Source organism: Mesocricetus auratus, unplaced genomic scaffold (genome assembly GCF_017639785.1).
Source record: "Mesocricetus auratus isolate SY011 unplaced genomic scaffold, BCM_Maur_2.0 Super-Scaffold_100010, whole genome shotgun sequence".
Lineage (NCBI taxonomy): Eukaryota > Metazoa > Chordata > Mammalia > Rodentia > Cricetidae > Mesocricetus > Mesocricetus auratus.
In genome coordinates, this window is record NW_024429194.1 from 36,651,087 (window position 1) to 36,672,708 (window position 21,622).

Sequence of the window (21,622 nt, forward strand, 5' to 3'; positions counted from 1 at the left end):
GATGCTGTGATGCTGTAAGAGCACTGGTTTTCTGAATAGCTGCTAGTGATCTGTACTTCGAGTTTTGAATTTGGAATTATAGATGTCTTTCAAAAACTCACAGCCTCTTCTGGGTTACAAGAACATCTATCTCTTGATTCCCACACCCCCCCCCCCAGAATACCCTTGTATACTATTTCTTCTGGTATGAGTATAATCATAAATCTCTCTGTCATCTTTGAACTGTAATTAATAGAGCTTTACAAATGGAGAAACTGAGTCATGGCAGCAGAGGTGGCTCCCAGGAACATTAACAGAGGAACTCTGGCCCATGGCTCTATCCTAAATAATAATACATTTTGATTGCCACGTACCAGATGACTCTTGCTTTGTTTCTTTAGCGGCACAAACTCAGCCTCTGTGTAAATTAGAAATTTGCCCCCTCTGGGGTGTGGTGGGGTAGCGGTGGAAAACAATTGTACTGACCGAGACCCTGGTTATGCTTGTAGCTGTGACCCAGACTTATGGCGGCAATTCAAATGGGGAGCCCTGTGTCCTCCCATTCACCTACAATGGTAGGACCTTCTACTCCTGCACGGCGGAAGGGCGGCAAGATGGACACCTGTGGTGCAGCACAACTTCAAACTATGAGAAAGACCAGAAGTATTCTTTCTGTACAGACCATGCCGGTGAGTATCCTAGGAGAAACCAGAGCAGGGAGGAGAAGCCCTTCCATTTGCCAGCAGTCAATCATTAATTGTGAGGCTGCACAAGAAACGCCGCTTTGATCTGTTTGGACCCAGAGACACAGCTAATTCCACAGCAGAGGCCCTTTTCCGTGTCCCTTAGCACCACTGGGGAAATGCCACCAAGGAAAAAAGCTCTGTGGTTTGATTATTTTGACACATAGGGATTATGATGTGATTAAAGACACTTGAGGGTTGAAATCAGTGAATGATCCCACAGAGCCGATGAACACACAGGATAAATGTCAAGGGTGCCTCTACTTATCTTCTGTTTAGAGCCATATTTTACACAAAGCTATCATTTAATCTCTTTTCCTTCTTGGCTGGGGAAAACGAGAGAACATGAGATTTAAATCTATTTTGGAAGTGAAGATGAAAATCCACTAAGGAGCTTAGGACTATACTATCAGATACCTTTTCTCCCGTGATAGGCCCTCTGGGAATTAGCAACCAGAACCTGGCTTTGTCTAAGTCTTTGGTAGTCTATCCTTGCTGTGCCCACCAAAGCTCAGCTGTAATTTTCCCGTTTGTGTGTTGTCCCCGGCAGTTTTGGTTCAGACTCGAGGCGGAAATTCCAATGGTGCCTTGTGCCACTTCCCCTTCCTGTACAACAACCGCAATTACACTGACTGTACTTCTGAGGGCAGGAGGGACAACATGAAATGGTGTGGAACAACCCAGAACTATGACGTTGACCAGAAGTTTGGATTCTGCCCTATGGCTGGTAAGATGAAGCCCTGTAACTTATGCATCTGTAGCAGACTGTTGATGCTGATTCCTCCATTTCTCCCTAAGACAATTTGGAAGAGTATGATGCACATATATATTATATCTTATGTTTGCATGTTGAGAAAACCATCAATAGCAATGCTTATTGATATGCTTTTAAAATCCTGTTGACAAGATTTAATGTCAAGAACTAAACACAATACCAACTACTTTTAAAATTTTATAAGTCTTCAAACATAAATTCACAAAAATGTACTTTAAAGCAATCTGACTCGTTGTCACAGACTAATAGTTATTGACACAGGGCTGGTTGGACTGACACCCAAGTTACTAAGAACCAAAGTGATCAAAGTAAGTCAGATTATTTTCTGACAAGTATAGAACGGCCCCCAATTTACCTAAATAAAGAAAGAGGATTTGAGTATTCGTTATTTTGCTTTTAAGTTTTGAAAGTCCTTTGAAAGACATTTGATTTTCCAGTTGTAGAACCAGGAACCTGAGTGTCATGCGTGGTCAGAGGCAAGGAAACAATTGACACTTCATTTTTCTCATTTCAGGAAAAGATGACGTTGGGTTTAAGAGGGAAAGTCACTTTTCCATGGGATTTTATTTATGTTCAATTTTCCTTTGAACTAGAGTGAGCTGAAATATGTGAAGTCACAAGGCTGTATTAAATCCAGCCTTCCAGACAATGAGAACCAGTTGGATGCGTGTACAAGATTTTCCTAGTCTAATATTCTCCAGTCCTTACAGTATTTCTCCCCAGTCCCCTGGGAACTAGTCTAGAGAGTTCAACTCTCCACCTTCACCCAGCAGCATGCATGCCTTCTTCCCAAATGAGAATCCTTAGAATCATCAAACAAGACCAATAACTTCCTATGCCTACCCATTTGTATCACGTGATCATTTATTTCTTGATCCATTCCAAACAGCCCACGAGGAGATCTGCACAACCAACGAAGGGGTCATGTATCGCATTGGGGATCAGTGGGATAAGCAGCATGATTTGGGCCACATGATGAGGTGCACATGTGTTGGTAACGGCCGTGGAGAATGGTCCTGCATCCCCTACTCTCAGCTTCGAGGTACGCTGCTGTGTTGGTGAGCAAGGGTACAGAGACTGGGTGAAAACTTGTACTGCCAAAAACAGAAGGAAGCCTGTAGTGCCACGCTTTTTCCATGCACTCACTGTGTTGGAGAAATTTCTTGTTTCCAGCAGCTGGTTGAGAAAAGCTGGCGAGAGAGTTGAGTTGTTAGTTCTAGGGCTTGGGAAGCAGTCCCAGCGTGTAAGTACTTATGTTGAGCCAAAAGGGCGAGTTCCTAAGGGAGAGCATCAGCATTTGATCCTCTTAGCTCTAGATTATGCCTGTGTTTATGTCTAGAGAAGGCAAGATCACTTTTTTCCTTTTTTTTTTCTTGTTTTGTGGGGGAGGGGAGGGTTTCTCTGTGTAGCCCTGGCTGTCCTGGTACTCACAGAGACCCACCTGCCTCTGCCTCCCAAGTGTTGGGATTAAAAATGTGCACCCCTACTACCCAGCAGCCTTTAGGCCAGTCTTATGGAGGCATTTTCTCAACTGAGATTCTCTCATCCCAGATATGTCTAGGTTTGTGTCGAGTTGACAAAAACCAACCACCAGTACACCCTCCTCTCCATTCTAGAAGCCAGACCACATTATAGTATATGATGTACAAATTTCAAAAATTTAAATAATTTAAATAAAATCATCAACTAAATGAGAATGTTAGAGGAACTAAGGCATGTATTTGTTGCAAAATTAGTTTCTTCACAGGAAGCTATAGTTTACCAGGGCTTTTAGTTTAATGGACTGTAACCCATGACAATTATAAGTCTATTAGATGGAACAAGATGGAAGTAAAAATTATGTCATTAAACTTAAAAGAAAAAGGCGTATTCTATGCCAGCAGAAAAGATATTTTAGCAGGTTAATCCAGCACTAGAACCTAATGCTTTGATAAATTATGATTTCTTCTATTCCATCTGTTAAAGTTCATCACCCATCTAACTGTCCCCTGAGCAGATCAGTGCATTGTTGATGACATCACTTACAACGTAAACGACACATTCCACAAGCGTCACGAGGAGGGGCACATGCTCAACTGCACCTGCTTCGGTCAGGGCCGGGGCAGATGGAAGTGTGATCCTATTGGTAAGTGGCTACCTGTGACTGCATAGTTGTCACCACGGAGCATGGTTAGCCAGCTGTGGGTAAGGACAGCTAGTTGATGTAACCAGATTATGTTCACTCTGCACGCAACGCAGTGGTCTGCAGAGAGCTTAGCCAGGTGTGTTTTCATCATGAGCTGGCGTGCAGCTTGTCTTGCCACTCATCTTTTTTGTTGCTGTTGCTCAGTTTGATGACAAGGGTAGCTTTTCTTTGGTTGACCGAAGTTAGCTTTTTGGCTCTGAATCATAAAATGGAACTTTCTTTTACTGACTGTGGAAACGTGGGTAAAGGGCTAAGCCGGTAAACACCTCCCTTCAAAATAATACTCCATCTTTTGGCTCCCTGTATAATACATGGGACTGTGCTAACGGTGAAGGTTCAACCTTAGACATAGCCCTATTCCAAAAATCCAAAGTTTAAGATAATCAGTTCATATTCCTTTACTGAAGGAGGCAGGTTGCTTACTGAGACAACAAATTGATCCCAGCCGTTTGTTTGGCCTCAGATTGCAAAGCTGAGAGAGAGATCCCAAGAGGTTTGCTTTGAAGTTGTTCGTGTTTAAAACTTAGCTCATTAATGCAAAACTAGCTCCTGAATTTTGAAGAAGTATATAAAATGAAATCTTGCAAAGTTCTTTCTTGCCATTCAAACAGCAAGTCAGTTATTTTGGTATCTAATTTAAAAAAATTTTTTTGGCTTTTTTGAGACAGGGTTTCTCTGTATTGTTTCAGAGCCTGTCCTGGAACTCACTCAGTACACCAGGCTGGCCTCAAACTCAGAGAGATCTGCTTGCCTCCGCCTCCCAAGTGCTGGGATTAAAGGCGTGCACCACCAACGCCCGGCCTAATTTAAAATTTTAAATTGACATCTAATTTTTCAATTAATATTCAGATTATGAATATATTCCAATATGCACATTTTAGATTTTACTAGTAGTTTTCCTGTAAGGTAAATTATTTGAACAAGATATTATTTTGGAGTTGAGGAAATGGCTACACAGACACACACACATACACACACACACACACACACACACACACACACACGTGCGCTCGTACACTCACATGCACATGTGCACACATCACGCGCATACCCAATACCACATACACCCGTACATGTACAACTATTATTTTAACTGTATTTGTAAGAATTACAAGTTTTTATTAATATTTTAAGAATATACTCTATCACACTACAATGACGTTGTCTAGGGCTGTTTTAATCTTTTCCTTGCATATATTCCAGACCAGTGCCAAGACTCAGAGAGCCGGACATTTTACCAGATTGGTGATTCCTGGGAGAAGTTTGTGCATGGTGTCAGATACCAGTGCTACTGCTATGGTCGTGGTATTGGGGAGTGGCATTGTCAACCTCTGCAGACATACGCAGGTAAGCAGGTCTGAGACTGACATGACCTGTGGTCATGATAACATGACAGCACCAGCCCTTACTAAGCCCAAATTGAAGGACTTTCTCTATGCCATCTTTTTTCATTTTAATCTTCAGTATTTTTTATTTATTTTCCTTTTTTCACCCTTCATCAGAGGCTATGAAAAAGTATATGCTATCATCTACACTGTAGAGTAATCCATTGGTGAAAACATTGCAGTTAATTTTATCTCATCCCTCTCTTTCTCTCTCTCTCTCTCTCTTTGTGTGTGTGTGTGTGTGTGTGTGTGTGTGTGTGTGTGTGTGTGTGTGTGTAAATAGAAACCATAAAGTACTCCGGAAGTGAAAAGGAATTTTTCATTTTGTTTCATAAGGAGAAGTCACGTAAACGGAGGCTAGGAAGTACAGTAAGAGCTATGAATTTGTTCCCTGCCATCTTTAACCCTTCATATGTTAAATTTCATTTGTTTATGAGATGCAATGTGGAGCCAAGTATCTGGAGCCAAGAGCTGAGTAACTTGGTCGACGCCACCCACACAGTTCAAGTACCCCAAAATACTTATTACTGTTTTGTTGTCATACCATTCTTAAATATGTTTTGGGGAAAACATATTTAAAAATCATTGAATGACTATGATGAGACATTGAATTTATGATATGGACCATTTCAGCAAAGTCTCCTAGATAGCCACTGATTATTTATTTAGTTTAGTTTATTATGTCCTCTGAGTATGTGTGGCAAAGGCAGTGTGCCATGGCACGCAGGTGAAGGTCAGAGACAACTTTGTGAAGTCCTCTCTTCACCTTTCTTTATACGACTTCTGGGAACTCACGTCTCCAGCCATCTTGCTGGCACTAATTTTAGACATGAAACGTGGCCTGAATCCAGAAAGATGTGGGGTGAGATAACAATCTGCATGTAATAGAAATTATAATAATAAGATAGCTCCACAGGAGTTCAGGTTAAATTAATCTGCATAAGGGAGTCACCATCATGGGAGCCAAAGGCAGAGCTAGCATGTGAGCAAGCTTTGGGTCCTAGGTCTGAGTGTGCTGTGAGAGACACTAGTTAGCTTCATTCTTTCTTCTCATCTGTGCAAAGAGAACTAGCTTACTCACTGGTAAAATGCCTTCCTGTGCTTCACACTACCAGGAAGCTATCCCGAAGGCCACTCCAGCACCCGTGCGCTGTTCTTATGAGCCTGCAGCATCCTCCTCTGCCCAGCCCTTTTGTCAGCGTTAGGACAGGTGACTGACTGCTTGCACAGTTTTGTGGCTCAGAGTGACCTGTCTCTTAGCACGTATTTCTTGTTGGATTTAGGTTTGAGTCTCTTAACATTTTTAAAAATTTAATGTCATTGCTTTGTTTTTGCATTTTGAGTCTCATCCAGTCCAGGGTTGCTTCAAACTTATTATGTAGCCAACGAGAATCTTGAACTCCGTCTCCTAAATGCTGGAATTACAAGCGTGCTTTACTATGTACCTGGTCAGTTTAATACAGCGTAAGATCTGATTACAAATATACTATACATTCAGAAAATACGTACTTAGGAGGGTTGAATGTTTAAAAGATACAAGCCAAGAATAGCTTAATTTTGTTTTTTCGGTTGGTTTTGGCAGGGCAATTTTTTGAAATTTGTTTCCTTTTGAGACCTTTTCTTTGAAAATAAGGCCACCCACATAGTCGTCCCGCCAGCATTGAGGTAGCCCAGTTGGATGTGAAAGATTCACCTAGTTGGAGTTAGACCTGCTGACTTTGTACCTAGTCTCTAAAAGGGGCAACATCAAAAGCCCATTGAACACAGAAGAGATTTCAGGGTGCGGAGATGAGTGCTCGACCTCAGAGCTTATCTCCCTGTCGGCTTTGCTCAGTGGCTCATGCCTGGCCAGTGAGGCTCCAAGAGTGTAGGAATCATTTTAAAAAAAAAAACCCACAGGTGGTTGAAAGATTGTGTCTGAGCCTTGACCTGTTTGCTCTTCCTACTGAGTGGGTAGAGTTGTTCAAACTAACAAAGATAAGAGGAATTTGGTTTGTCAATAAGCAACCAGAAAAGCATAGCTCTCAGCAAATTAAGTAGAGAAAAAATGGTTCCAGTAAAAAAAAAATCATGAATGTTTAACTTCTCCAGGGTCACCATTATCGGAAATCACTCATTCTGACCTTATTTTCAAAGTGCATAACATGCCATCCTACGAGTGAAGAGTTCACAGTGGGAATTTCTCGTAGATGGCCAGAAAAGTCCATTGGAAAAACTTACCAGTATCAGAAGGATTATAAAAACATTTCCATCTAAATAGTATAAATGACAGCCAGGCTCTTAACTTTCCCGTCTCTAATCATATGTGGTAGTGTACATTGTAGGGATGAGCAGGAATTTAATTGACCTAAAAAAATAACTCAGACATTTTCTTTTTCATTCCTGCACAAAATGCTCTGAATCTCACTTGCTGTTGAGGGCAGTCCCTTAAAGGTGACCCAGGTCATGAGTTTACAGGGCTGGAGAGCAGGATAACTCAGTGGTCAAGAGTACATGACTCTTCGTGCAGATCAGTTTGATTCCAAGCACTCACAATGGACAGTACAGATCTCACTTTTCTGTCCTCTGCCAGCACCTGTAGTCTCATATAGATATCTCGCCCACAAGGGCATTTTAGAAATTAGATTAAAATTCAAAATACTAGAATTCCAGGCCTGTGCTAGAAATCCGAGAAAGGAAACCGAAGCTTCGGTAGCGCTGCTTCACTTGGAGTAACCATGGCAACCATCTTTCTTTCCCTCCCTTTCTCGTCTTCCTCCTATCATGCTTGTGCATACGAGTATGATTTTAGTGGGCAGTAAATGTCATTTGTATTGTCTTAATAGGCTTACTTATCTGGGAGACTTAATCACCACATATTTTCCCACTTCAAATTCACTACTGACACACTGAATAAAATGCACGTGAAATGCCTCTCTACCCGAGAGATTATAGTGAAATTACTCTAAAAGATCAGTATTTAACAACTTTATGCAAATTGCCACAACTCATATATGGTCAAACGTCTCTTTTTACTGATTTCTGTGGAACTTCTTTAAACAGTGTTTGAAAATTTGTTTTTTAGTATGTGTTTGCAAGTCTCTTCATGCATAGAAGGGATGATTCCAGAAGGCCATGGAAATGACGTTTATTAATTTGAATGAGTGATCAACCTGTGTGATGTGTGGAGCTTATGCCTCTTTAGGATGCAAAGCCGAGAATTTTACATGTGACTCTTGACATTCTCCTGTGGCATTGAGTAAAATTAAGATTCAATGAATATTCGTTAGTCTTCAACAAACTGAGTTATTCCCAGTGTGGAAGTGAATAGGTTATTCTAAAAGTTTTGGAGGTCACACAAGTATGTAAGTTACATATTGGTTCTTCTAAAGAAAACTGTTTTCAAAGAATTTAGAAGCTAACCTCATAATTAAAACTAAAAGTCAATATATTATTTCCCAAGAACATTTAGAAAACTGCTAATAGTGTAGAGTACTTTAATAACATGTAGAACTTTGTCTGTTTCACAGAATGCCAGTGAGAAATTCTTACCTTAAAGTTTTTATAAAGACTTTGTACAGATGACCTTTGACCAACAAAGAACAGAGAACTGAGAAGTTAAATTTCCATTCTGTAAACATTTTTTAACAAAATTTCATTATTATCCTGAATGGAATCTACTATATTAAAAATGATTCCCTTCTCTTGTTTTGCCTTTTTTTATATGAAAGAACTGAATCCGTCCTAAATTTTGTTAGTAACAGTCATATCAAGATGTGAAAATACTGAATTTTCAATATATGCTTCTAAATGTTATTTCACTTGGTAATTCCTTTAAAAAACAAAACAAAAAATGTGATCTCTTAACAATTTAACCCACAGTGATCTTAGAGTATATATAGTTCTTAAGTAAAAGGAAACTAGATCTCTTTGTCCAAATGGAGAGAAGGCTTAGCTGGATGGGGGAACGAACCCTGGTCTTTAATTATTACCTTTGTCTGTTTGTCCAGGATTCAACCCTATTTAGAAATGTTTGCTTTCCGTCATGTCATACGGCCTTGGGAATGTTCTTCCTTCTTAATAGATCCATCTGTGCTGAAAGCCTCCACGAGTCAGTTTGTCTTAGACGAGCCTGAGTAAAATCAGCATATGACGTCTGCATTCTGAACTACATTATTCATGTTATGGAAATTTCACAATTGTTTCTCAATTCTTATTTGAAAGCAATCTGTGAGATAGTGGAATAGTTTTTGTTTCCTTTATTAGGGAAAAAATCTAATTGTGTTTCTTATGGAAAAGGCAATAATTACCAGGTAGAATCAGACCTGTTTCTAATGTCAATATGTAAAAGGTTTAGCTAAATGTAGTCATTTTCATTATGCCCATATTTCCTGAGAAGTCAATAGTCTTTAAGGATGGACATCCATGTATAGGAAACTTTAAGAACAGATATGGTGAAGAAATCACACGTTTTCATTTCAGGCACAACTGGTCCTGTCCAAGTGATTATCACAGAGACGCCCAGCCAACCCAATTCCCACCCCATTCAGTGGAATGCACCGGAGCCTTCTCACATCACCAAGTACATTCTTAGGTGGAGACCTGTGAGTATTAGCTCAGAAGGCTCGGGCTGTGGGACTCCTGACCTTTCTGGGTTGGGATGTGGTGCTCTGTGGGTTTGTTTCTGCTTCTGAGTCAACAGATCTGATCCCTTGTCAGACAGTATTTGTATTTTCTTGGTGTCTAGCCAATCTGTGGTTACTAGAATCAGCATGTCGATTTTAGGTTCCTTTGGATGCCCAGAAGAAATTAGGTCTTTGTGTTAGGAAGGTCTTAGAAGTCGTAATGCTTCTTATTCAATGAAATTTTGGTATGCTTTGCAACTCCATTAAAGGTTAAGATTGCATTTTCAAATTATTTCCAGAGTTTGAAGACCAGCTGAATGAATGTCGTTCTTTTGACTAAATTCAACTGGACTTTGGTCCTGTAAAGTTATTAGACAGAAGGGAATGAGGTAATGAGAGAAAGGAGTGCAGGGAAAGGATTATAGTTGGTTCCTGGAAGGAAATGAACTCTAGAGTTTTCTAGCCATCTAGATGCTGAAACCATTCTAAGGAGGTTATTAGTCTATTAAATTTTGATGTCTCTTTTCCTCTAGACGTGCCCTCTCCAAAGTTCCTGACATAATTTGAAAAACACTATTTTAGAAAGGAGAAAAATATACTTTCTCAAATCAAATCTGTCCAAGTGTAAATAATCCAAGACAATACAAAACATTTGACTCGTGACATCAAATCATGCAGCTGAATTTAAACTCTTTGGGTACAGCCCATGTTGTTGAGATCACTCTTTTTCTTCACTTGCACCGTGTTGTTCGGAGTCTTAAGTAGTCAGCCACCAACTTAACATCTGGCAATGTCAATTAAGCAGTGGGTTTTGTTTTCCTCTTCAGTATCTCCCATCTCCTTCATCTTTTCACTTTACCACCATTTTTGTTTACTTTGAACTTAACTCTGAAGTGTTTGTACAAAGGCACTATAAAAGGGACATTGACAGATAGGCACGAAATATGTATTGAGTTGAAAGATCTTCACATTTGATTCAATTCTTTGAGTATTTTTTGTTTGGGTTTTGCTGTGTTTTCTTTTGAGATATGTCTCATTAGGCCAAGACGTGTTTCATATTCCTATATAGCTGAACATCTTGAACTGCCTCTGCCTGTTGAGTGCTTAGAGTGGTTCATCTCCCTCTCTTTATGTGGTGCCAGAAGTTGAACTCAGGCCTTTGGCCATACCAGGCAAACACTATCAACTGAGCCATACCCATAGTTCTCTTGGAAATTTTAACAAAGAATTCCTGATGTTTTTGTTTTTTTGTTTTTATGTAGGCAATTTGAGAGTTTACATTCTGATATTTTCTTCTGATGACCAAGAATGCTTACACTGTATAAGAGTTATTTTTTCCCCTAATTTCTAAGCTAACATAATGGCTAATTCCAATTTCAGCATATTTGAGCTAAAACTTAAATTTAAAGAGTACTTGGCTCACTTTCATTTATCTTCAAAACATAAACTGGCACTAGAACATTTGAAGTATGTACAAACTTGATTGGATAGCATTTTTTTAAAAAATCTCTGGGCATTGAACATGTATTTGATATTTAAACCGCTTTAGAATATTTACACTTAAAAGGCCTTCTTGTTTGAAGTCCGGGTGTTTTTTTTTTTTTCCTCCACACAATCTATTGCAATGAGTTTTGCGGTCCATGACATATTAATGAAGTTGGACAGGATATAAGAATGTAAACCGGAGGGAAAAGATTAAATAAACTGAATTATATTCTTCTGCAGTCTTTCCCAAAGTTGGCTAACCGCTCCTGATGGGTTGTTCATTTCCAAGGATGAGTCACACAACCAGACAAGTTGAATCTTGTTTGTTATGGCCTCAGGATCTGAGTCAAAGCAATATTATCCTTTGCAGTGTCTGTAAAACAAGACACTTGAACTGTACCCCACCAAGTTGAAAGACAGAGTGTGCGGCCTTTTCTCACTTCAGAGAGAAATGGATCTTTCTCTGAAGGTTGATAGATAACAGGTTGATAAGAAATGGGCTTACTGGAAAAACTGTGAGAGGCTGAATTGAGGATGCTAGTATTAAGTTATCCAATAATTGACCATTGGGAAGGTATTCAGCAGAACTATGTAACTCTGAACAACATCATTTAACTGTTTCTCCGCCTGTAAAGTGGGAGCAGTGATGCTGGTCACTTCTGGCAGGGAGATGAAGATGATTAGTGGGAGGAACAAGCAAAACACCCTGGCCACATGATAAGCTACCTGGCCCAGTAATTAATTAACGTCAGCAAACTCAGTAGAGGCCTCTCTGAATTGTGTTTCCCACCATTTTCTCCCAAAATGGAGCTCTAAGCTATAACCGTCTTTGAAGATTACAGGCCACCACCTTGGAATGTTTATCATCACCCACACTTGTGCCATGTATTCTTTTTAAATTGCCAGAAAACCTCTGTGGGCCGCTGGAAGGAAGCCACCATTCCAGGCCACCTCAATTCCTATACCATCAAAGGCCTGACCCCAGGTGTGATCTATGAGGGTCAGCTCATCAGCTTCCAGCAGTATGGGCACAAAGAAGTGACACGTTTTGACTTCACCACCAGTGCCAGCACGCCTGTGACCAGTATGTATCCAGCATCCATGGGGCTGTGCCATCCTTGGGGCTGTGTCCGTTGCTCAGACGCAGAGTCCCCGCAGAAAGTTCTCTCTTTCTCGGCTGCATCCTTTTGCGAATGACACCTGCGTTTTCCTTTTAACATCCTCCCAGCACAGAGAGGGTAAGCATTCTAGATACTCAAACTGGCTTGCATTCCCCCTTCCCCTAGGCAACACGGTGACAGGAGAGACTGCGCCCTTTTCTCCCGTTGTGGCAACTTCTGAGTCTGTGACTGAAATCACGGCCAGCAGCTTTGTGGTCTCATGGGTCTCAGCTTCCGACACTGTGTCAGGATTCCGGGTGGAGTATGAGCTGAGCGAGGAGGGAGACGAGCCACAGTACCTTGGTGAGTAGAATGTGTGACTGACTCAGTGCAAGTCGATAGCTACTTGGCTGGGAAGAATTTTGGTCTCTGGAACTACTCCACGGTTCAGACTGAGGACACTCCCCAACATTAAAGCAAGGAGAGGGGTGGTCCTCTCTGACCAGGCCAGGGTTCCCTGAGCACCTCACTTGTCTCTGGTGCTATTTATTTTTCATTTGTCCTCATAAGGGACGAGAATGAGACTTGCAGCTGGCAATGTTATCTTTTAGGCATGTATAGTTACCATCCTGTATGCTTTTTAAATATCCCAGTGATCAGGGAGCTTTTAAAAAGCTTACTTGTGTCATTGAGATGGTTCAGTGAATAAAGGCCCTCGCTCACCAACCTGACAACCTGGGTTCAGTCCCTGGGTGGAAGGAGAGGGTTGAGTCGCACAAGTTATTTGACTTCCAGTCCCCCACCACGTGTGCTGTGGCATGCATAACAGACTCCCCCGCCCCCAATAAATGTAATATTAAAAAGACACTGGACATACTTGTGGGAATGGGACCCAGATCAAAAAATGATCTACCTTCCAACCCCATCCCATCATCCTTCTACCCATGGCTATTACCCTCATTTCTAACAACAGCTGTGTTTACAAAAAAAAATCAAAAGCGGTTATTAAAAATTATATATCTTTAGGAGGAGAAATAGAAAATGAAAAGAACATACGTTGGGAACTGCAGGCTATTCACTAGTTTGCTCCTAGTCTTTCTCCCATGGATATAGAGTTCCCTAGAAGCCATCGAAGGTGGGTTTGCTCCGGCCACTAACCTTTCCCTTTATTTCAAAGATCTTCCAAGCACGGCCACTTCTGTGAACATCCCTGACCTGCTCCCAGGCAGGAAGTACATCGTCAATGTCTATCAGATATCTGAAGAGGGAAAGCAGAGCTTGATCCTGTCTACATCCCAGACGACGGGTATGTGTGCACTAAACCACGTTCAAAGACTTTTGATGTAGGGTGTGGTGGGTGATTCGATACATATGTGCAATGCCAGGTTTGGGAGGAGGAGGCTGTTCCAGGCTAGCGTACATTACAAGACACTAAAAAGAACTTTTTAGAGATGTTTTAATTTTACTATAAAGCATGGGCTTATAGGGATACTGACTGGCTTCTTCTTCTGTCAGCACCTGATGCCCCTCCAGACCCTACTGTGGACCAGGTTGATGACACATCAATTGTCGTTCGGTGGAGCAGACCCCAGGCACCCATCACAGGTCATCTTTGGCTTTGGTGTTTAGCTTGGATATATAGATGTGGAAGGAGAAAATTCTGACTACATTGGCATCACCTTTAAGTCTCCCATTTAAGTGATTAGATGTTTGTGTGTGTGTGTGTGTGTGTGTGTGTGTGTGTGTGGTGTGTGGTATGTGTGTGTGTTGTGTCCACTTCAAATCTTCCAGGGTTATTTCATTATGAATTGTTTTCCCTCAAATTCATTTATCACCCCTGACACATGCACATATGACCCGTGAAGCCAGCCCTGTGGCTCACTGAAGCAGTTTCCAGGGCTTGCAGAGGTAGATTGCTCCTGCAAACCTTGTGTTCACGGTTGAAGAGGCTGAGTTGCTGTTTCGCCTTTATCAGTGAAGGTCCCAAAAGGTGCAGCCAGTGCTCAGGCTATGTCATTAGTTGCCTCCCCATCCACAGCTCCAAGAAGAGAAATTGGCATGCTATCTCACCTAGTGGCTTCACTAATTGGCATTTATTAAGCATTTCTGTCTTCAAGGATATTTATTGTTAAAGAATTTGTATCACTGTTCTTATCTCTGCTTGTCAGTCATTGTCATAGGAAATGATAACCCTGAAAGAATCTTGCAGAGAGCCATTAGAAAGGAGAGATATATTGTCTAGCCTTGGCTTCAGGAGTCTATATATCTAGACACTTTTCTCCTAAACCTGCAGGGTACAGAATCGTCTATTCACCGTCAGTAGAAGGCAGCAGCACAGAACTCAACCTTCCTGAAACCGCCAACTCCGTCACCCTCAGTGACCTACAGCCCGGTGTGCAGTACAACATCACCATCTATGCAGTGGAGGAAAACCAAGAGAGCACGCCTGTGTTCATTCAACAAGAGACTACCGGCACCCCACGATCTGGTAACTTCAAAATACCACCTCTCCTGCTGTCTGACCTTTTAGGACTGACCAGACAGCTGCTCTAACCTTGCAGAGGAAGATAAAGCCTACATGGATTATATTCATTCCCTTAGCCTCCAGGGAGGACTGAGATGTAAGTCACGTGAGTGACAGGTCCCTGAGAATGAGCCACTTTTTTCTCTGTCTTCAGTTTCAACATTCCCATCACCTTAATCAGCAGTTCTCAATCTTCCTAAAGCTGAGACCCTTTAAGACAGTTACTCATGTGGTGGTAATCCCAACCTAAAATTATTTTTGTTGCTAATTCATAACTAATTTTGCTGCTGTTATGAATCATAAATATTTGCATTTTCTGGTGGTCGTAGGTGACCCTGTGAAAGGGTTGTTCCACCCGAAAGGGGTTGCCGCCTACAGACTGAGTACTACTGACCTAAATACTGAAATGTCAACACTAGGAAGGAACTTACCAAAGACAACTATTAAGCTTTCTGGTTAAAAACTGGCAATATCTCATGTTTCCTAAGACACCTAAGAAGGACTTAATCTGTTCTCTTAACTACCATAAAGTGAGCCAGTTAAACAAATGCACCAGTTTTTCTTTAGGTTTCTTAAAGTGAAGGCATTTTAATTTTTGTGTATTTATTTTAACTTCTTGCTTTTATGCTATAAACTAATGCCTATCTATAGATAATAGATAAAGATTCCAACAGCAGTTAGACTAACCATGAATATCTATCTACCCATAAAATAAGTCTATTTTTTGGTTAAGATGGCAAACCCTCTATTGGCCAGGAACGAATGGGTCTAAGAAATGCCTCAGTTGTTCATGGTGTTGACTTTCAGCAACAACCTACGGTGGGAATTTTGAATGACACATTTCTCTTGTCTACTAGATAAGGTTCCCCCTCCCCGGGAACTCCAGTTTGTGGAAGTGACAGATGTGAAAGTCACCATCATGTGGACACCTCCTGATAGTCTGGTGACTGGCTACCGTGTTGATGTCCTCCCTGTCAACCTGCCTGGGGAACACGGGCAGAGGCTGCCTGTCAGCAGGAACACCTTTGCTGAAATCACCGGGCTGACCCCTGGGGTCACATACCAATTCAGCGTCTATGCTGTGAACCAAGGCAGGGAAAGCAAGCCTCTGACCGCACAACAGACCACCAGTATGTCCTGCTCCTTCCTGTCTGTCTTTTTGCCCCGCCTCCAAGCTCTACACCCTCAGTTATACTATCCTCTACAACATGCTACTCACTCCCGGGCTCTCAGCTTAGCAGTAATGAAATGTCCAGCTGGAAGGAATGTTGAAGGTGGAATGAAACTAGGGTCCTGAGGACGCTAACTCCAACATGCATACTACTTCCCACGTGCCTACCACATCCAACATGCATGCCACATCTAACATGCACAGCACTTCCCACGTGCATACAGCCGGGATGTATGAGGGAGAGCATTTAAGAGAATTAGGAAAGGTTTTCTTTGCTAATGAAGACATGGAGATGCAGTTGCAGGACCTATCTCTAGCACCACAGTGAGTTAATCATTTAAATAATAAATCCTAAGCATTTCGTGATAGTGGGCACCAAGTTATCTGTTCAGGTTCTTCACCAGCAAAATCTTATTAGGTCTTCTGTCTTTATTGAAATGTGCAAAGGAGAATGTCACTTCTCTTGGCTATGGGAAGAATCTTAAGGTCCTTTTCAGCCCTGTGTCTAGGAAGTGACAAAAGTGTCTCTAAACTGCCCCTTGGGTTCCAAAGCTCATGCTCTCTTATTATACTCGACTGTCTCTGGAAAGTTCCTAAAAGATGTTTTAACCTCCCAAGGGAAACCCAGCTAGCATCCTCAAAAAGAAAAGTGGCAATCTATGTGATTCTTTCTGGTGGTAAAAGTTCCCCACCATCCCACCCTGAGACTGGGGTCCTGCATGTCTGTTTTAGTTGCAATCAGAGGATTAGCATATTGCCTGCAGTAGGTACCAAGCTTTCCTTGTCCTGAGTCTGTTGGACTCACTCTCCCTCCCTTAAACTTTCTGGCATAAAGCAAATTGTGGGGTTTGCAAAGTGTTTGCTTTGCTTTAAAAAACAAAACAAAACAAAACTGTCACTATAGTTTAACTATAATTTCCAAGGGTGGTGGGTAAATCTTGCTGGGAAAATTAGTCTTCTCGGGGGAGATTCTGCATCAACCCGAGTTCTCAAGAGCCTCGGTTTCCAGGGATGTGGCTCTGACTCTAGTGTCAACCTCGGGTGAAAACATGGACTATTATTTAATAAAGGATTTCAGCGTGATAATCATTATCCAAGCACTTTTTGACACATTTCACCTTTTTTTTCCAGAACTCGATGCACCCACCAACCTCCAGTTTATCAACGAAAATGACAGAACTGTTTTGGTGACCTGGACCCCACCTCGGGCCCGGATAGCGGGCTACCGGCTGACAGTGGGTCCGACTCGAGGGGGCCAGACCAAGCAGTATAATGTGGGACCCTCAGCCGCCAAGTATCCCCTGAGAAATCTGCAGCCTGGATCTGAGTACACAGTGACCCTGGTGGCTGTGAAAGGCAACCAACAGAGCCCCAAAGCCACCGGAGTCTTCACTACCCGTAAGTTGACATCCAAATGCCTTTCTTTGGTGGAGCTGCGTGTTCTTAACTGTATTGACTTTTCCCATCCTCCCACTCTTTAGAAGTTAATTTAAAAACCATAGTGCATCATTTATGTGTACCCCGTAGACTGGCTGCTCTATTGATGTTTGTTCGTCAGAATAGGCATCACAGCCCATGGCCTTTATACTCTGGCTGATAAATGTTTTGAGTCCAGATTTTCTGGCTGGAGGAAGCAGTGTGTGAATTTGCAGGAATTTTCCAAGTTCCTTCTGTTCTCCTGGGTTAACAACTCTGTGAGACAGGAGGGCTCAGTAGATAAAGCGCATGCTGCTTACATGTGAGGACCCGAGTTTGGTTCCCCAGCACAGTCATAAAAAGTCAGATGCAGTGGTGCATACTTGTAATCCTAGCTTTGGGAAACAGAGACAAGAGGATCTGGAGAGGTATACAGTCAGCCTTGCTAGTCAGTAACTCCAGGTTCTCAAAATCTACCAGGTGTGGTGGCACATGCCTTTCATCTTAGCACTCAGGACGGGGAGGCAAAGGCAGGTTGTTCTCTGAGTTCGAGGCAGCCTGGTGTACATGGCGAGTTCCAGGGTAGTCAGGACTTTGTAGAGAGACACTGTCTCTCCTCTCTCTTTCTCTCTCTCTGTCTCTCTGTCTCTGTCTCTCTGTCTCTGTCTCTGTCTCTGTCTCTCTGTCTCTCTCTCTCTCTCTCACACACACACACACACACACACACACACAGACACGGTGGAGACTGATAGAATAAGTTCCTTGATGTTGATCTGTGACTTCCTCACACACTCCTGTAGAACACACATACATGCATACACAGCAAAAAAGAAAAATATTGACTAAATACATTCTGAATGTAATCAGAATATAATCAGTATCATACTATTCTGGACATCAAATGATAGTCATTTATGTAAACAAAAAAACACCCAGGGATTGAATGGACATCTGCAAATAGAATGAGAGGTTAAGCAAATTATTTCTTTGAGCGCCTGGACTGCTGCAGGCTACAGAACTTCACAGAGCTGAGACCTGGCTTCCTTCCTCTTCCCTAAACTGTAAATTCCACAGAGGAGAAAAAAAATATAAACAATATAAACATTTTTTGGCCATGGCTACCTTTTCCTCAACATTTTAGAGGAAATGGCCTTAAGTCTCTTATTTAGCTACATCCCAATAAAGGCCTGTATTCATAAGCTGTTTTCCTACTAAGTATACTCCATTTACATGACAAAGAATTACGAGTCTGTTTCTTTCGAAACATTTGCTTATTATTTTCTACTTGACATTTTGAGTTATGGGAGCACCTCACACAAGCATGCTTTTGCCATTTATTGCTGTGAACCCCTAGTTCACAACTTCCCAGGAGTTTTCAGCAAGTCTTCATTGCTTTTAAAACATGGCTTCTCAAAAGCATTAAAATGTAATCTAAGCCAGGTGTGGTGTCACACGCCTTTAACTCCAGCATTCAGTAGATAGATCTCTATGAGTTCAAGGCCAGCATGGTCTACATTAGCGAGATCCAGAAAAATCAGGACTATGTAGAGAGACCCTGCCCAAATAAACAAATAAATAAATAATCTAGAAAAACTTAGTTTGTAAATTACTATGGAATTTCTCAAAGAAGATTCCCTGTCACCTGTCCCCCACAGTAACCTATAGTTGACTACAAACTGTCTTGCAAGTATACATGAGTTTGAGCAATGAAGGCTTTTTCTTATGGCTTTGTTAGTCACAGGCAAATGAATTTGCTAATAGTTTGCAAGAGAATTGATTTTAAATTTTTGCTATTTCATGTTGCCTGGTTTTGACACAGTCTAAGATCCACTCTCATGAAGTTAATGCCTGTTTTTCTTGCAAATACCCATTTTTAAAAAAGATGTCCTTCAAGTGACTCAGTTTGGAGATGTCAGTGCACATAGCCTCTTAATAGATGGCTTCTGGGTGTAATAGTAGTAAAGTTTGTGTTAGCCAAAAATTAATTAACATACTTCATTGTACATAGTGTACTTTCCCAAAATGCTTGAGTAGATGAGTAATTGAAGAAAAAATAGTACAAAAAACCAACTCACATAGACTCAGACTTAAATCAACCAATGTAAAGAAGGGGTTACCCAAGTCCATTTGAACCACAAATGGTCTGTGGCTATAAACAGCAGCAGGGCCTAGGAACTTGAGTTTTGGGAGCTTTAGTAACTCTGAGAACTTTTAGTAACTTTCTGAGTTCTGCATCTCATGTTAAATTCTTAAGAGCAATCATGAGATACGTAGGGAGAATAAGCTATTTCTTGGGAGAATAACCCAGCCTTCTCCTGTATTGAGGGTGTATTTTTATTTCTCAAGAGCCAGATTGTTCCTCACCTAACAGTCCCTGCCAGAACCCATAATTAATACTTACAGGAGCATCCTTTGTTTGACATCAGTTTGTGGGTTTGTGGTTTAGTGATTTTCCTATAATGGTCTGCCTGGGCAAGACAGTATCATCTCAAACGTAGGTAGATTTAGCTGCCTGACTCTAGGATAGAAAATGCCTAGTCCAGGTGAAAGAAATTGGCCATTCTGAATTGATTTTGTTTGTTCACTTTGGTTTGTTTTTTCTGTTTTTCCAGACAGGGTTTGTCTGTATAGTTCTAGCTGTTCTGCTTTGTAGACCAGGCTGACCTTGAACTCAGAGATCTGTCTATATTTGCTTCCTCAGTGCTTGGAAGGGATTATTCTTTCTATATTATTTCTTGTGAGCAGTTACAAATGGTCACCCAGGACTGGCTCAGGCATTTTCGAACAGTTGGCAGCAGGCAACCTGGGCATGATTTCAGGTCACCAACCCGAATTACCTTAAATGCCATCAAAATAACATACTTTGAGCCGCCTACTGTAGCAGTGGGCCGTAAATGCAATACTTCAGTTCAGTCGTTACAGCATTCTCTCCTTAAGTCGGTGCATTCATATTTGACTTTTCCTTCCACTTCACATTTTTAAATAAACATTAAAAATGAGACAATAAATCCAAGCTGAGAAGATAAACATGGAAGAATTATAATATTGGCCCTGAATTCTTATGTCATACAAAAAAATATGGAGCTGAGTTGAGTGAAAGCTGAAAACATTTCCATCGTGTTTGGGGCTGGAGGTGGAGTGGAGTTGGAAGAGAATACTAAGCAAACTTTCATTGTAATTCTTGCTTCCAGTTGTTAGGTACCAAATGCCTGTAGCATCCATCGCATGTTTGAGGGATGGATCTTTGGAACATGTAGTGTCAGGATTTCTGATTGCATCTAAAAGTGATTTTCCACTATTGTGAAATAATTCGGCACGAAGCTACCCTTAGATTACACCTGTAGTTTCCTCTTTGTTCATAAGTATACAGAAAGAAAATGACTACTAGTTTGCAGCGAGCAGTTGCATGTTTTATAAGGGATTTGATGCTGATGAAAAGATGGCAGATCATAAAAACCAAGAAATGGAAAGGGACTTATTTTTGGTCACCTAGCCCGTTGTGTTACTCATGAGTGACAGGTCCTTGCCAGAAATTCAAGCCCCCAGAACAATGTTGGAGTTGCAGAATCACACACACCCCAACCCCCACCCCCATTGTTACCAGGGTGACTTGGTGTTACATGTTAGTGATTATGAAGCAGTGCTGTTTATGTCTTAGTTGATAAAGGAACCCAGGCTCCAGTCTCTGTCTACTTGCTGGTTAGACCAAAGTTGGTTAAAATGTTTGTTCATCTGCAGTCCTGGCCAACACCTATGAGCCTACGGTTTTGAACTTCATGTTGGTTACTTTACAGTGCAGCCTACGCGCTCCATTCCACCTTACAACACCGAGGTGACGGATACGACCATCGTGATCACCTGGACCCCCGCTCCAAGAATTGGCTTCAAGGTGAGTCACATGAGGTCTCTCATGAGGCAGCCCAAGGTACCTTCCCATGCTATTGCCTATGGAGAAAACAGCCACAGCCACGTTCTGGAGCCTTGGGTTTTGTTAAGCCCTATAATTATACTCCAGGGCCTTGTGAGAGCAAAGCCTTGGCTGCACTTTCTTTTTTCTTGGTCTGTTTTGCAAAGGAAGAAACCATTAGCATGGAACTATAGTGCTTGTTGTTTTGTTTTGTTTTCTGTCCTTTCCCCCAGGGAACTCCATTTTAAAAATAAAAATATAGGAAAACTTCATTTGATGTGTTGCTCTAAATGGGTGTCAAGAAGCTTACGAAAGCCAATTTGAGGAGATCAATTAAACTCAGAGTCA

At 41.5% G+C, this 21,622-nt stretch overlaps 1 protein-coding gene across 13 annotated transcripts in view; it reads left to right on the forward strand.

Annotated features, from left to right (window-relative positions):
* Fn1 (fibronectin 1) overlaps nt 1-21,622 on the forward strand; it is a 66,536-nt gene that overhangs the window by 10,335 nt on the left and 34,579 nt on the right. For all 13 annotated transcript variants that reach the window (XM_040753378.1, XM_005070516.4, XM_040753374.1 and 10 more), the window contains exons 8-21: nt 489-668; nt 1,273-1,449; nt 2,387-2,539; nt 3,494-3,622; nt 4,886-5,029; nt 9,529-9,650; nt 12,063-12,240; nt 12,443-12,619; nt 13,434-13,562; nt 13,772-13,861; nt 14,550-14,744; nt 15,638-15,910; nt 17,083-17,349; nt 21,162-21,256. In XM_040753378.1, the coding sequence (XP_040609312.1) occupies nt 489-668; nt 1,273-1,449; nt 2,387-2,539; nt 3,494-3,622; nt 4,886-5,029; nt 9,529-9,650; nt 12,063-12,240; nt 12,443-12,619; nt 13,434-13,562; nt 13,772-13,861; nt 14,550-14,744; nt 15,638-15,910; nt 17,083-17,349; nt 21,162-21,256 (2,309 nt within the window). The remainder of the gene's footprint in view (nt 1-488; nt 669-1,272; nt 1,450-2,386; nt 2,540-3,493; nt 3,623-4,885; nt 5,030-9,528; nt 9,651-12,062; nt 12,241-12,442; nt 12,620-13,433; nt 13,563-13,771; nt 13,862-14,549; nt 14,745-15,637; nt 15,911-17,082; nt 17,350-21,161; nt 21,257-21,622) is intronic.